The sequence below is a fragment of the Necator americanus genome, chromosome V, assembly GCF_031761385.1.
Source record: "Necator americanus strain Aroian chromosome V, whole genome shotgun sequence".
NCBI classification, from domain to species: Eukaryota; Metazoa; Nematoda; class Chromadorea; order Rhabditida; family Ancylostomatidae; genus Necator; species Necator americanus.
In genome coordinates this window covers 8776175-8789154 of record NC_087375.1, presented here as the reverse complement: position 1 = coordinate 8789154, position 12980 = coordinate 8776175, and the positions used below count along the sequence as shown (strand labels likewise).

Genomic DNA, 12980 nt, shown 5'->3' with positions numbered 1-12980 from the left:
TAATATTTATAGCCGACCCGATGATTATTCGTTCCTTGCCTGATACCAAACTATAGAATCTTTTCAAGGATTTACTGCATTTATATGCAGGCATTTAGCAGTGAAACTGTTTTTTTTAATGGAATTTCATGCCCACAAATAAGCATTCACAGGGTTATTGATTGATTTTTCAGATCGAACCAGCTACAAAATCGCCCGATCGACCATTACTCACCTCAATCCAGCATAAACCCTATCAAGGAAAAAAACATCAGAATATAGTCACAAGAAAAGCGTCATTGATGGCGCAAAAGAGGTGAGTTGCTCGGAAGTTGATCACCACAATAAATCTGTGGTGATTACTGTACGCATACATAAGCCGTGCATGATACGGTACTCTGTTTACACAAGGAGTTGATAGAGTCGAAGAACTAGTGGTCGAGCAGATGTTTCTCCGATATTTCAGGTGTTCGTGGATGCATTTCCAAGAAATCTTAACACATTCTACTTCTATTATCCTTATTTCTTTGGAACTTTCCTAGAAATTCTTTCCCTAGAAATCAATACATAGCGATAGGCAGATCGATCAATGATCAATGGAAAGATTTCTTGAAATCACCGAGCTTTATTGAAATCATTGGAAGTTCTGGAGAGGATAATCCAATGTTTTAATAAATTTTTAATACAAAACATCTTTTCATGAAGTTTTCAATTATTCAAGAAACAAAACCTGGGATTACGATTTGTCCGTTTATGTAAAGCAGCATAATCCATGTTCAATTTTCTATCCTTCCGCGAACCTATGGCTACAGTATCTATACAACTACTTATGGCTACAGTATCCATACAAGTGCATCTGAGTTCTTTTCGAAGATACGTAGACTAGAGCAGCGATAAAAAAAATGAAATGATTGAAAAAAGGTGGAAGGAAGTAAAGTTCTCCAGAAAACAACGTGTTTCTTCTAAATGAGTGATTCTTATTTGTATTTGAATTTTATTAGTTAATATATCATTATGAAATTAGTATATCATTATCATTTATGAGTAGATCATTATTGAATAGCAATAAAATAGTAAAAATCCAGCGGAAAATCGCTTAGTTTTATTTTTTCTCGAAATTGCTATAGCACATTCAAAGGCTGTTAGATCCATAGTTACAGTCGCTTTCCGAAATTGACAAGAAAAAAAAAGACGAAATTCTCTTCAAAATTCTCTTGAAGTAGATCAAAATTTTTACCGCTTTCTTATTAGATTTTTCATTCGGATTTTTCAACGTTTCCCTGAGAAAGTTTATTCTGTGGAACATATTCGAACCGTCATAACTGGTGCAAAACCTGAAAAGGTTTTTTTCCGTTTTCTTGCTAAAGCCTTTCTCATTGCTTAGATAAGGCTTTTAGCCGGATTTTTCAAGATTTCATACTTTTTTCTTCGATGTTCTCATTATTTTCACATCCTATCACATTCTGGCTTGCGTCAAACATGTGTGGAAACATGCACCGTGTATTAATTTCTAAGCGTGCAGCTTTTCTTCAAATTAGATAGAGAGGAAAAAAAACAATGGCATTATCCGTTGACTGTAATGTGCTCCTGGCTGCACCTATAGTTGTTTTGTTGTTTTTTTCTAGGATTAAAAACACTAAGGAAAGCATATCTGCCGAATTTAAAGCGTGTAACTGGTTAAGATACCTCTTTTCGTTTTCACAGTATGAAAAGTACGGGACCTTTTGTCCTTTGTTTTGATATTTTCTACTTTTTCTCCTCATAGCTACAGTCGGCAGCAATTGTACCAACTACTGTACTACTAATTTCCTTAATCTTTTCGTAACGTTCTAATAGCGTCAAATTGTCTTGAACTGTGCAGTCAAAACGAAATCATATAACTTCAGTAACCTTGGCTCTCAGTTTTCTCGTTACTCTGGAAGCGTACTTGTTAAAAAGTTTGAAGGAATTGAAATAGTGTACGATACGATCTTGTAACTATTTAGGGGTGCATTAAAATTTCAGCTTGATGTGCTTTGAATCTTTTGATCTTAATAACAAAAGGTGATTCACTATTGGTATATCCACTTATGGTTCGGAATCATCGATAATAGTGAATCACGTTTTGTTATTAAGATCTACCTACTGCCAACCAAGCGTCCTTTCATCTGGGGTCCATTAATTGGTACCACTTATGTCTGGCCGGATAAAAACAGTGAACAACAGGCGTTAATAAACTTCGGACGTTTCTCAGCTGCATACAGATAGAGCATCCAGAAAAAAGTGACCCACCGTGCACTTAACCCAATTCATTCTTGGTCCTAAAGAAAAAAATGCTACGGATATCTTGTGTATTAACCTTAAAGGCATCACCCCACGAATCTGAGGATTACGGATTTCAGGTGGGAGTATTCGTGTACGGGATGGGAGACTACGGAGAGGGGTGTGATTCCGTCCATTTCTTCCTGATTGCCGTAAAAAAACGGTCCGGAAGATGCGATGCACAAGGCTGGCGCGCTCCAGTCGAACTCGTTGTGGAAAATAGCGCGCCGGAACGCTCGAAGCCGTATCTTCCGGGCCGTTTTTCACGGAATTAGGAAGAAATGGACAAAATCACCCCCTCTTCATAATCTACGACCCCGTATACGAATACTCCCTCCTGAAATCCGTAATCCTCAGACTCGTGGGGTGATGCCTTTAAGAAATAAAGGTGTAGTCAAAATTTACTACATTTTAATCGTAATATTTTGTGACTATTTGCTGAATGTGAACGAGAATTGATCTTCATGTTTTTCTCTGCTATGAACAAATTTTTTTTACAACGTTAATTATTACATGGTCATAGCACTTTTCGATGGATATTGTGATGTTTTGGGGGAAGAAAAATGAACAGAGGGAGATGCAAATGAATAGCGATCAAATTCCTGGTATTTCAGGGGTTTTTTGTGACTACGGTAACGATTCTTTGGTTGATGCATAGTGTACAAACTTCACCACCAGAATAGAGACTGCACCAAGAAGTGACCGCTGAAATCTCCTTTTGAAAATCATATTATTTTTGTTTAAAATATTTATATATTTATTGATAATTTATTTAATTTATATGTTTAAGCGAAAGCTATGTACAGATCTTATGCTATCTACCGCAAAAAATTCTCCTAAATTGTCTTTCCTGTTTTCGAAAAACGCTGAATCTCTCTCGAACACATGAATTTTTGGGGTCTTTTTTTTCTCTTTTCAGTTTTTTTTCAGCTTATTTCGCAATGTGACGTAATTGCGAGAGTGGTAAAATCTCAGAAATTTTTTTTCTCAACAGTTTTTTTTTTCGTTGAATGATTAACCAGGAGAATGTTAGTGAACACAAGAGAACCGGTGGGATCCTGCGGTAGAATGATAAATATTGTAATTGTGTTTCGAAATAAACTCACTTAGTCTTGAGTCATTGAAAGAAATTCGATAAAAACAGCATCCACGTATTCCAGGTTTCGAATTCATTCGTGACTCATTTACGTCTAGAGATCGTATAGGTTTTATTTCTTACCACAGGTATATAAGTGCTATCTGGAACTGATTTAAAGTGCATGCTCCTGATTTATGGTGCCCCTTTTCCAGCTAATCAATATCTATGCATCGCACTACTGAACTATCTCCCATCTTTTGTCGAATTTTTCAAATTATACTTGAATTTTGCATCATGTTCCCGTCTTTTTTTTTGTAGGGGGGGAGGGAGAATTGGTTATTTTTAAAAAGAATATTAATAAAAGAGGATCAAAATTTAAAAAGAAAGAAATTCAGGATTTGTAGCGACAATTGCGTGGTTGATGGTTGTCAAACCATGTTCCTAATTTCTATTTTCTTATTTTTTAGGATTTCTACTCGAATAGAATTAGAATTGAATAGAAATTAGAATTAAATAGAGCTAAAATTAGTGTGGAAATTAGAAGTAAATAGAATTAGAATTAAAATAGAATTTTTTCGTTGCCTGACGTACTTCATTGAAAAAAAACGCGTGGAAAAAGTGCTTGACATGAGTGGAAGGTGATTTAAGAAGAATTTATAAAGTTTATTTTCTGTTATTATTGCGTTATTCCGTCCCGTCACGACCCTCTTGTAAATATTTTGAAACTTAACCGACCCTGCGGTCCCCGTCTACCCCTCGACGCCAACGCTTGGGCTGCTTGTCGAGAGCTTCCCTCCTCCCTCAAAGAAGTTGGCTGGGACTTGAAGGATTCAAAGTCGAGTGATCGAACATCTGGCGGAAAACTTATAACTATTAAACTGTCATGGATTACGTCATGGATTAAATTAATAATTAATTTAAAATTAAATTCAAATAAATTATTATACCACAGCTATTATGTGACTTGTAACTCAATTTATTTTATTTTTTTAAACCTATTATCAATCTAATGGAAAATTACTTTGAATATCGGTATCTGTCACTCTCGAACCGCTCTCGAAAACTTCCGTTGAGGGAATTTACATCGTTTGAAGCACCACAACACTATGTATTGTATTTTTCCGCGACCTTAGAATCTACATCTCGAAAATCCAAGAAAAAAAACCGATCACTTCGTCCTATTCTCCTACGGATCCTTCTACCGTCTATCATAAGAAGTATAGTCCTTGGAAAGGTTGAGGAATGAGAAAATATTGATGTTGGCTCTCAGCGAGATTTGGTGAAAACTCACAGATAATATCAGAAATCGTCACATTTTTGCATATGAGGACGATTTTTTTCCTGGGCCCAAATACTTAGAAGAGAAAGAAGTCAGTTATTGAAGTGGATGGCGATTACACTTCAGACTAATCGTTTGAACTTGTTTCAAATGTACTTTAGTGTTATATCTTTTGGTAAGTTGGAGTTGGGCATCCGTGGAAACGGTAATCGTTCTTGTTGCAGTTTTTGACCACCCGGATAAATTATAATCGGGGAATGATATTTTGTTGCTCCAAGAACAATTTTCCTTTAGAATCCTCTACTTATGGAATTTCTCTTTTTTAAATCAGACTACTACATAGAGAGGAGAAATATGGCAGCAGCTTTTTATCTATCTTCTATCTATCTTTATTTTTTATTTCTTCTATCTAGATCCCTTTTTTTCTACCTTTTCTTTTTTCCTACTTTTTGTCAAAAGTGGACAGCAAAGTTTCGATGTTGCTTCGGGGATCATTTCTCGTGTTATTATGCGTTGCTTATTTGAAACTATTACTCATGTTTCCACTTCCTTCTCTTTTTTCCCCCTACATCCCTTCTCTCTTCTCCTCTTTTCTTCTCTAAGACAGACTTAAGAACCGGTCGCACTTTAGCGCAAAGCCATCCACACGCACACACACGCACCGACACACAGCTGTTCATCTGCTGTAGCCGGAGTCATGTTGTTCACATTTCTCCTGATCCTAATGCTATGGCGTGTTTTTTTTCCATGCAATCTTTTCATCAACCAAACTTCTTCCGATGTTTACCGCTAGGATCTGCTTTCGTTTCAGCTGTTGAGCAAAAAAAAAACAACCTTCTGAACGAAAATGCACTATTGCATGTAGGCAACGGACGAGAAACGATGCGGGCGGAAAAAAAACGTGACGTTCACGAATCCGGAAAGCAGCCGGACATATCGAGTGGGATTTTTGCACTGTTGCTGCAAAATATGCAGCCATGGATGCATATTCCACCACGTTATTGAAGGCGCTATTTACGTGGAATATATGTGTGTGTGGACGGGTGCAGTTCGTCTGCAAATGCACACAAAAGCCACTGGCAGCAGCAGTCTGCATATATGCACGTATTATTCTCCATTTCTCGATTTCCACGCATTCACCATGGATACTTGCTCAGAGAACGATCGCACACCATAAAATCCGCGCGTCCTCGCTAATCCATGCCAATTTTGAATCGTTTTGTAAGAAAATAATCTTGTCTTTAGAGAAAATAGTATCATTCATTTATTTAATTCAACTATCTACTACTATTGTATTGTTATATTGTGATTGGATTTATTATTATTCATTTAATTAATTGTTATTTATTTAAATTATTAGATCAACCCCCGGCTGACTTATTCAAGCCTAATCCAGCTCCAGTTTCAGTTGACGGATGAAGTGTGCGATTGGAATTTGTGGTCAAGGTCGTTTTACACCTTTTTTACCCTCTCCTCACTTATTTTTCCATGTTTTTTTTCCTGAAGTTTAATTCAGAATAATATTTTTAAAGCAGTTATTGAATGGAAATGTACTGGAATTTTTCCTGCTCTCTCCTAACATTTTCAAAGAACCTCTACTCAACGAGTTGCTCAGCTGAGCGCTGACTATCCATCCTCTTGTCCAGGCGTTCGATCACGATCGAACTACCGTACCCATCTCCATGTTTACCAGGTGTTGAATTGCAATGACTGATCGCAATTTCGTCAGAACGAACTTCCGACGAAAAGAGCACTGACATTTGACTCATGCGGAAGTTTTCATCGAAACGTTCCCGTTTAAAAAAAACACAACGTTTCTAAGGGGTTGCTCTGTGGTATTCCGGGATTTCTCTGCCGCTCCAATGAAATTTTTCCAGGGAAATTTTACTTCTATTTACCTCTTCATCTTCGTCGCTTTTTCTCTTAATATATGAATTTTTCCCACTTTGTTAGGTACCACTGTTGTACTGTGTGCTCGTTGACTTGTACTTATCTCTAATTCAATCATAAAATGTAAAGGCTAAAGTGTCCAGCGTTAATTAATCCGCTTGGGACCCTCCAACGCAATCACTTTAATTCAGAAATGTTTCGAGATTTACGAACGCCTGCGCAGCCTTACAATAAGTTGCGGGGCTAGCCGATGTATCAAGTAAGTGTTTTTATCCTCCCGCACAAGTCTTGTACCGATTCATCGACCACGGAAGGATGCAAAGCTTGGTTGGCGCTAGGGCGGTTTCGAACCATTGATCGTTCGTGACGTCACAGGACAACCTCTTACCGACTGCGCTACACCCTCCCTAATTCAATCATACTGTATTTATTTGTTCTTTTCCTTTGTTTCTACTCGAAAATTCTTCTCTTGAACATTAATGGATATTTCCAGAAGATTTTCGATAGTTCTGTACTTTTACATTCTTCTTTTGAGTGCTCGTCATTCTTCTTCTTTTTTTTCTTTGTTTTCCAAAAGCTGGAGAGTTAGGAGAAATGTGCACTTTTGTTTTCGTATTAAAACAAAACCAATGCATATACGTGGATGCCGTAGGAAAATTATTTTAGCCGCGTTATTTCCCGATAGAGGCTCCTAACAGAAAAGGGAACAGAATTGAAATGTGTAAGGATTACTTGAAGGAAATCGAGGGGAATTTTGCGATGTTAATGAGCGTAACTCCAGGTATTTTCTCGTCAACATAAGGGTTCTTCCTGGAAAAAGAAGTCTATGCTTCTTGATTTCATCCAAATTTTCCCGGAAAACAATAGCTGTTCTGTAGGTGATGGACGTTAATGTGGGAGGATGTTCCGGGGGGGTTTGTCACAGAGACATTTGTCCAGGCAAAATTACAAAAACATCCATCAGTTTTCTTCCCTTTAGTCGGGCGAGAGTTTTCAGAAATTTTCCCGGAACTTTCACATAAATAGCTAGCACTAGTTGTGAAATTTAGAATTTCTTCCTGGAAAATCTTATATGTGCTTATATTTTACAATTTTCAATAAATTATTTGTGACAACCATATCCTTAACATTTTTATGTAACGTCCACCGTGAGAATTCTGAAATTCTCAAGACACTCAACGATTACTAACTATTACTATAGTATTATGGGAAACTGTTACTGTACGGATGTAATTTAATGTATTTTACGGATTATTTCGAACCTTTCGGGTTTTCTCTCAAGGTTTTGTCAGAACTGGGAGTCTTTATACGTTTTGTGATAGATTTACTACGTGTCAAAAAGAAAAATTAATTTTTTAAGCTAAAAATCATTTGGTCGTAGTTCTCCAATCAGTTCAATAACAAATTTTTTCCTTCATTTTCTCTGTTGTTTACTTTGTTTGCCCTGAAAAGTCGCTTGAGCTAAGAAACGCAAAAAAAATTTCACAGTGCTGCGGTTGAAGTATTCTTGACATATTTTTTCTTCTATCATCCTTTCATTAGCTTCCTTTCCAGGAACAGCCAACAATGTATGCGGTCACTTACAAAAAAAAAATGAAAAAAATGAAAAAATCATTCTCTTTCTAAAGATAAAACTCAGAGAATCGGAAAATCTATTCTGATTTTTCGTTCCCTTTCTCGAGTTCTCTTTCTTTACTTTGGTTTACGAGCGTTTTGCGGCAGTTATTGACCTCATTTCGCGCTATCTCATCGCAACTCACCATTTTCTGCAAATGCACCATTTCTTTCACTCGTTGACCTCGCTCTCTAAATTAGAACACAGTGCTTATCGTTTCGCGTGGATGCAATGGAATTGAACTTGACTACTTCGTGATAGACAAGATTTATATAATTTTTTCAATTTGAAATTTCCAAAAATTCCAGAAAGTGGTGCCTGTAAAACAACGAAAATTTAAGGGAACAAGAAGAATCGTTGTTGTTTTTTTTATTCTGGAAAAGTTTCGCATTTTTTAAGTCTTTGATTTTTTTTCGGTAACTCCTCTTTTACTTTATTTTTATCGCATTACTTCTCCTATATAAGATTAGCAAGAGAAGTGAAAAAAAATATTCGGAATATTAGTAGAATATTAATTAAGAAAATCATTCTTAAAATGTTACGAATTTCTCTTTTCTGCTTGGATGAACTTTTTTTGAGGAATTTCCCTGCAAATGACTTCCAGCTGTGTTATCAGTTTCTTTGAATGAATTCGGCGGTTGCAGAACCGTGCACGCATTTACGAGATTTTTTTCCCTTTGTCGGAATTTCGGAAAAAGTCTCGGAAGTTTCTACGAAGCGAGAAAAATGCCGTTACGCACGCCAGTTTCACCAGCATCATCAAATCACGTGTCGTTCAGACTTTGCGCCACCACAGATCCACAGGTTTTTGTTTGGCGGATATCCTGCGTTGCGCGGTCGTTATCGTATCACTATTTCTGAGAGCTCATGAAGCCCACGAAACATCGATAGTTGCCCGAAACGTCTGTATCCGATCCACGTGCGTCCGTCGTCGACGCTACCAGCGATCGATTCGATTTATTGATTCGGCTCGATCGATGGAATTCCGCGCTGCGTTTTCTTATCGCTAACGGTTTTCTCGCTACAAATAAACGCGTTTCACTCTGCAAAACGACGTTTTGTGCAGGGACAGCGATTGCAGCGATTGTTCGCTGATAAGCGCTCTCCTTATCGTTTCACCATCTTTGAGAGCTCATGAAGCGATTAAATTTTGTGAGATTTCTGGAGAAAAAAAGCATCGCTGAAACATTCCAGAGTTTCTTTTCCGGGCCTGGTAAAAAAAAATGATGAGTTTAGAACGTTCTTATTCGTAATGAATGAGATTTTATTCATTCTAAAGCTCTATCATTCCTCTGTTACCTAAAATTCAATCGATTATCAATATAATTCGAATGATCCTCGTTGTGGATCCGTTACCGACTACTATTGATTGATTTTATCGCCAAGAATATAATGCGTACTAATATGTTACTGCGATGATTGATCGTTGATCGCTTTTGAAGAGATGTCAAAACAGATTAAAGTCGCTGAAAAACAATTTAACGAGACATCTGTTCAATTCCATGGATTGCGAACGCTGCAGAAAATGTTGGTTATCGATTTTTTTTACTGTTGACCACTGAAAAACGTATTTGCACCACCAAATTCTTACTAAAAAGAAGTTATTTTGCATCTGCTTTTCAGCTGCTTTTTTTACTGCGTTTAGGTGGATACTTTGATAATTAAACGGTAGAACGAAAAAAAATAAACAAAAGAAGAAATTGCGATACTTAGTAGATCAATTGTCCGATCCATATGATCTGCCTTTTTACCCTATAAAAAAAAAAAAAAAAAAAAAAAAAAAAAAAAAAAAAAAATAAAAAAAAAAAAAAAAAAAAAATAATATTTTTTTTTTAAAAAAAATAATAAAAAAAAAAAAAAAAAAAAAAAAAAATTAAAAAAAAAAAAAAAAAAAAAAAAATTTTTTTTTTTTTTTTTTTTTTTTTTTTTTAATAAAAAAAAAAAAAAAATCCTCTAGGTGACCTGCTTTTGTCAGTTGCAGCATATAGCGTGGTGACATCGCTAAATGACCGAAAAAAGGATACTAGTTACCTTAGAGGCAGCCCAAATCAAATTTTAACTTATTTTTTGAGTTGTTAAAAGTAGATATAGTTATTTTATAAATAACTGCTCACCTGTTTTTTTTCGCAATTACTCTGGGTAAATTTCTTAAAAATAAAAAACTGCATCTTTTTTCACTTCATTAATCAAAAAAATTACACCTAGTTGGTTCTAAAAATTCTTCATTTATCATAATTAAAATAGATTAGCTAAACCTACATAGATTACTTTAAAAGTCTAAATCTCGTCATTTTTAAATTTTTTCAGTCTTTAAATTCATTATTTTTTATAAATTCAATATGGCTCTTCAAGGCTTCACACAAGTATAATTCTATCATATTTCTACGTGGGTTAATCGCAATCGTACGCGACTTAATCGCAGTTGCCTACGATCACTTCATTTTCGTAGCTGTTTTTTGATCTCTTCAGCAACAAATTGCCGGTCTTCATTCCCTTTCAGCGCGATAATTCCACTACGATTCGAAATTAGTACAAATTAGTTGTGCGTGTGTGTGTGTGTGTGTTGCTCTGCTGGTTCAATTCCACAGCTAATTTAACATGAGCTAGCGCTTCTCATCCGTAGATGGCGAGTAATTTCGTGGACGTATCGCTTGGATTGACGGACCGCGACGGCAGCGACGACGACGACGACGTCATCGTCGCGTCGCGTCGCTCGCGCTCGCCGTCGCCGATACCGCCATCGCACACACACACACACACACACATTCCTCGGCCTCCGGCTGCACTCTTACATCATTGATCGCGCCGGTGAGCGGCCGGCTGCAAATCAGCAGCAGCAGCAGCAGCAGCCCCGTTGCAACGATTGCTGGATCCCCGCAGGAACGTTTTTTCATTCGTGTATTGCAGCGTTTTCCCTCTTTCTCTACAGATTTTTCCGGATTTTTCCCCGTCCCTCTTTGAACGGCCTCAAAGGCTAAAGCCATAAATTATGTGAAGAATTTAATTTCTCTGCAAAAAAGACCGAAGATTCTATGCGACCAGGTTTTTTTGCGTTTGCAGCATTTTCCCTTTTTTTTCTACGGATTTTACCGAATTTTCCCTTCCAGTACCTCTTCGAATGGCTTTGAGGACTACGGCAAAAAATTATCTGAAAAATTTAATTTCTCTGCAAAGAAGAATCTATGGAATTAGGTTTTTCTTCGTTTTTGCAGCATTTTTACTCTTTTGTACGGATTTTATAGGATTTTTCCATTTTGAACGGTTTCAATTACTAGTACCAAATCTTATTATTACTACGTTATGTTAAAAATTTAATTTTTCTGCGGAAACCTGAAAGCCTGCAATGGATATCAACAGATTTTGCTCTTCTTGATAGCTTTTTCTTTTTCTTTTTTTTTTGCTCTTTCAAGTCTCTCATCGATCATCAGAACTGAACGATATCGCTGAATTTAATCGATACGAAAGAAGTGCAGTTTTGTCCTTGAGATCGTTTTTCCACTCCTAATGAATCCAGTTGTTGATCGATTAGGGCTGTGCGATTGGAATTTATTTAAAGGGAATCGACAAGGAAGAAGTGAAGTGGAAGTTGCTTGGATTGGGCTTGGATCGTTTTTTTTTCTCAAAGCGTCACCTTAACTAATTTAATTATCTCTCTAGGATCGCTACATATGTATACGGGAAGATCTCAGTCGATAGATTAGCTATGTGAGGAAATATCCATAGATACCATATCCGTAAACAGTTATATAACGTTTCAGTATTTTCTTATTATTTTTCGTTTGACGGAAATCTGTCCAAGGGATTTGCAAACACTCCTCACTTCATTTATTGATTGGTTTTTGATTTTTGAAAAGAAAATTAGAGATTTTTTATCATATTTGCGAAATATTTGTTTTTTGTTGCGCTACCAGCATAAAACCTCCTGATATTTTTGATATTTGACAAAATTTAAAGGATAATTGAGATAAAGTGCCGCAGTGTCGTTGTGACACACTTTTTATTTGCAAATAGAACATATTTACAGTAGAACTAAACTGTATTACTGTAACTGACTGTATAATTGTATGTATAGGTGTATAACTAAAAGAAATACGACCGCAGATCTCCTCTCGACGGGAATCCGGTACTATTTCAAGGATTTTCCTAGGATTGACGATCTACTAATTTTCTAGGAATTGACTATTTACGGAGTTAGACGTAGGGAGAAAATTTAAAGAACTGTAATCCTAAATACGTTGTAGTGGAGGAATAATTTTTGCAGCTAAGCCACGCCTACTGGGATTTCCTTGAGAACACTTCAGGCCTCTGCCATCCTCATAAATACGCTCTTTGATACTCTAGCCCATTATGTATGCATAAGCCAGTGCAGCATGCAGCGGACGTAATTCTTCTCAAGATTTGCAAACCTCTCTTTTTTGTGTTCTCCTCAGTGTTGCAACGAGGCACGTGGCATATTACTGTAGTTTCCTGATATCCAGTAATTTATACTTGTATAATTTTCCTTGTAGCATAATTCAATGAGATTTTGAACGTAGTTTACAGCAACTTTCTATGAATTTTGCAACATATGTTTCTTAAAATTTGTGAAACATACACAAATAATATAAATACAAATGTAAATAAATGTAAATATATAAATGCAATACATAAATAATTCTATTTTTAATTAATTTATTTTACTTTAATTTTAATAATTTCGACGAGTAAACTTTCTCTTTTTTTTCTGCTGCACTACCAGTCTCATACCTCCCTAAAATCCCAATATTTCCATGATTATTGGAAAAAAATGTGTCGAAATAACAATAATAAGTAAAAATGAGTGAATAAATAATAAAGTA

General features: G+C 36.2%; 1 protein-coding gene across 4 annotated transcripts in view; it reads left to right on the top strand.

Moving 5' to 3' along the window:
• The window catches only part of RB195_013318 (uncharacterized protein), a gene marked incomplete at both ends in the record, with an annotated part of 105680 nt that overhangs the window by 68989 nt on the left and 23711 nt on the right, over positions 1-12980 (top strand). For all 4 annotated transcript variants that reach the window (XM_064203077.1, XM_064203076.1, XM_064203078.1 and 1 more), the window contains one exon: positions 174-295. In XM_064203077.1, coding sequence (XP_064058954.1) covers positions 174-295 — 122 coding nt within the window. The remainder of the gene's footprint in view (positions 1-173; positions 296-12980) is intronic.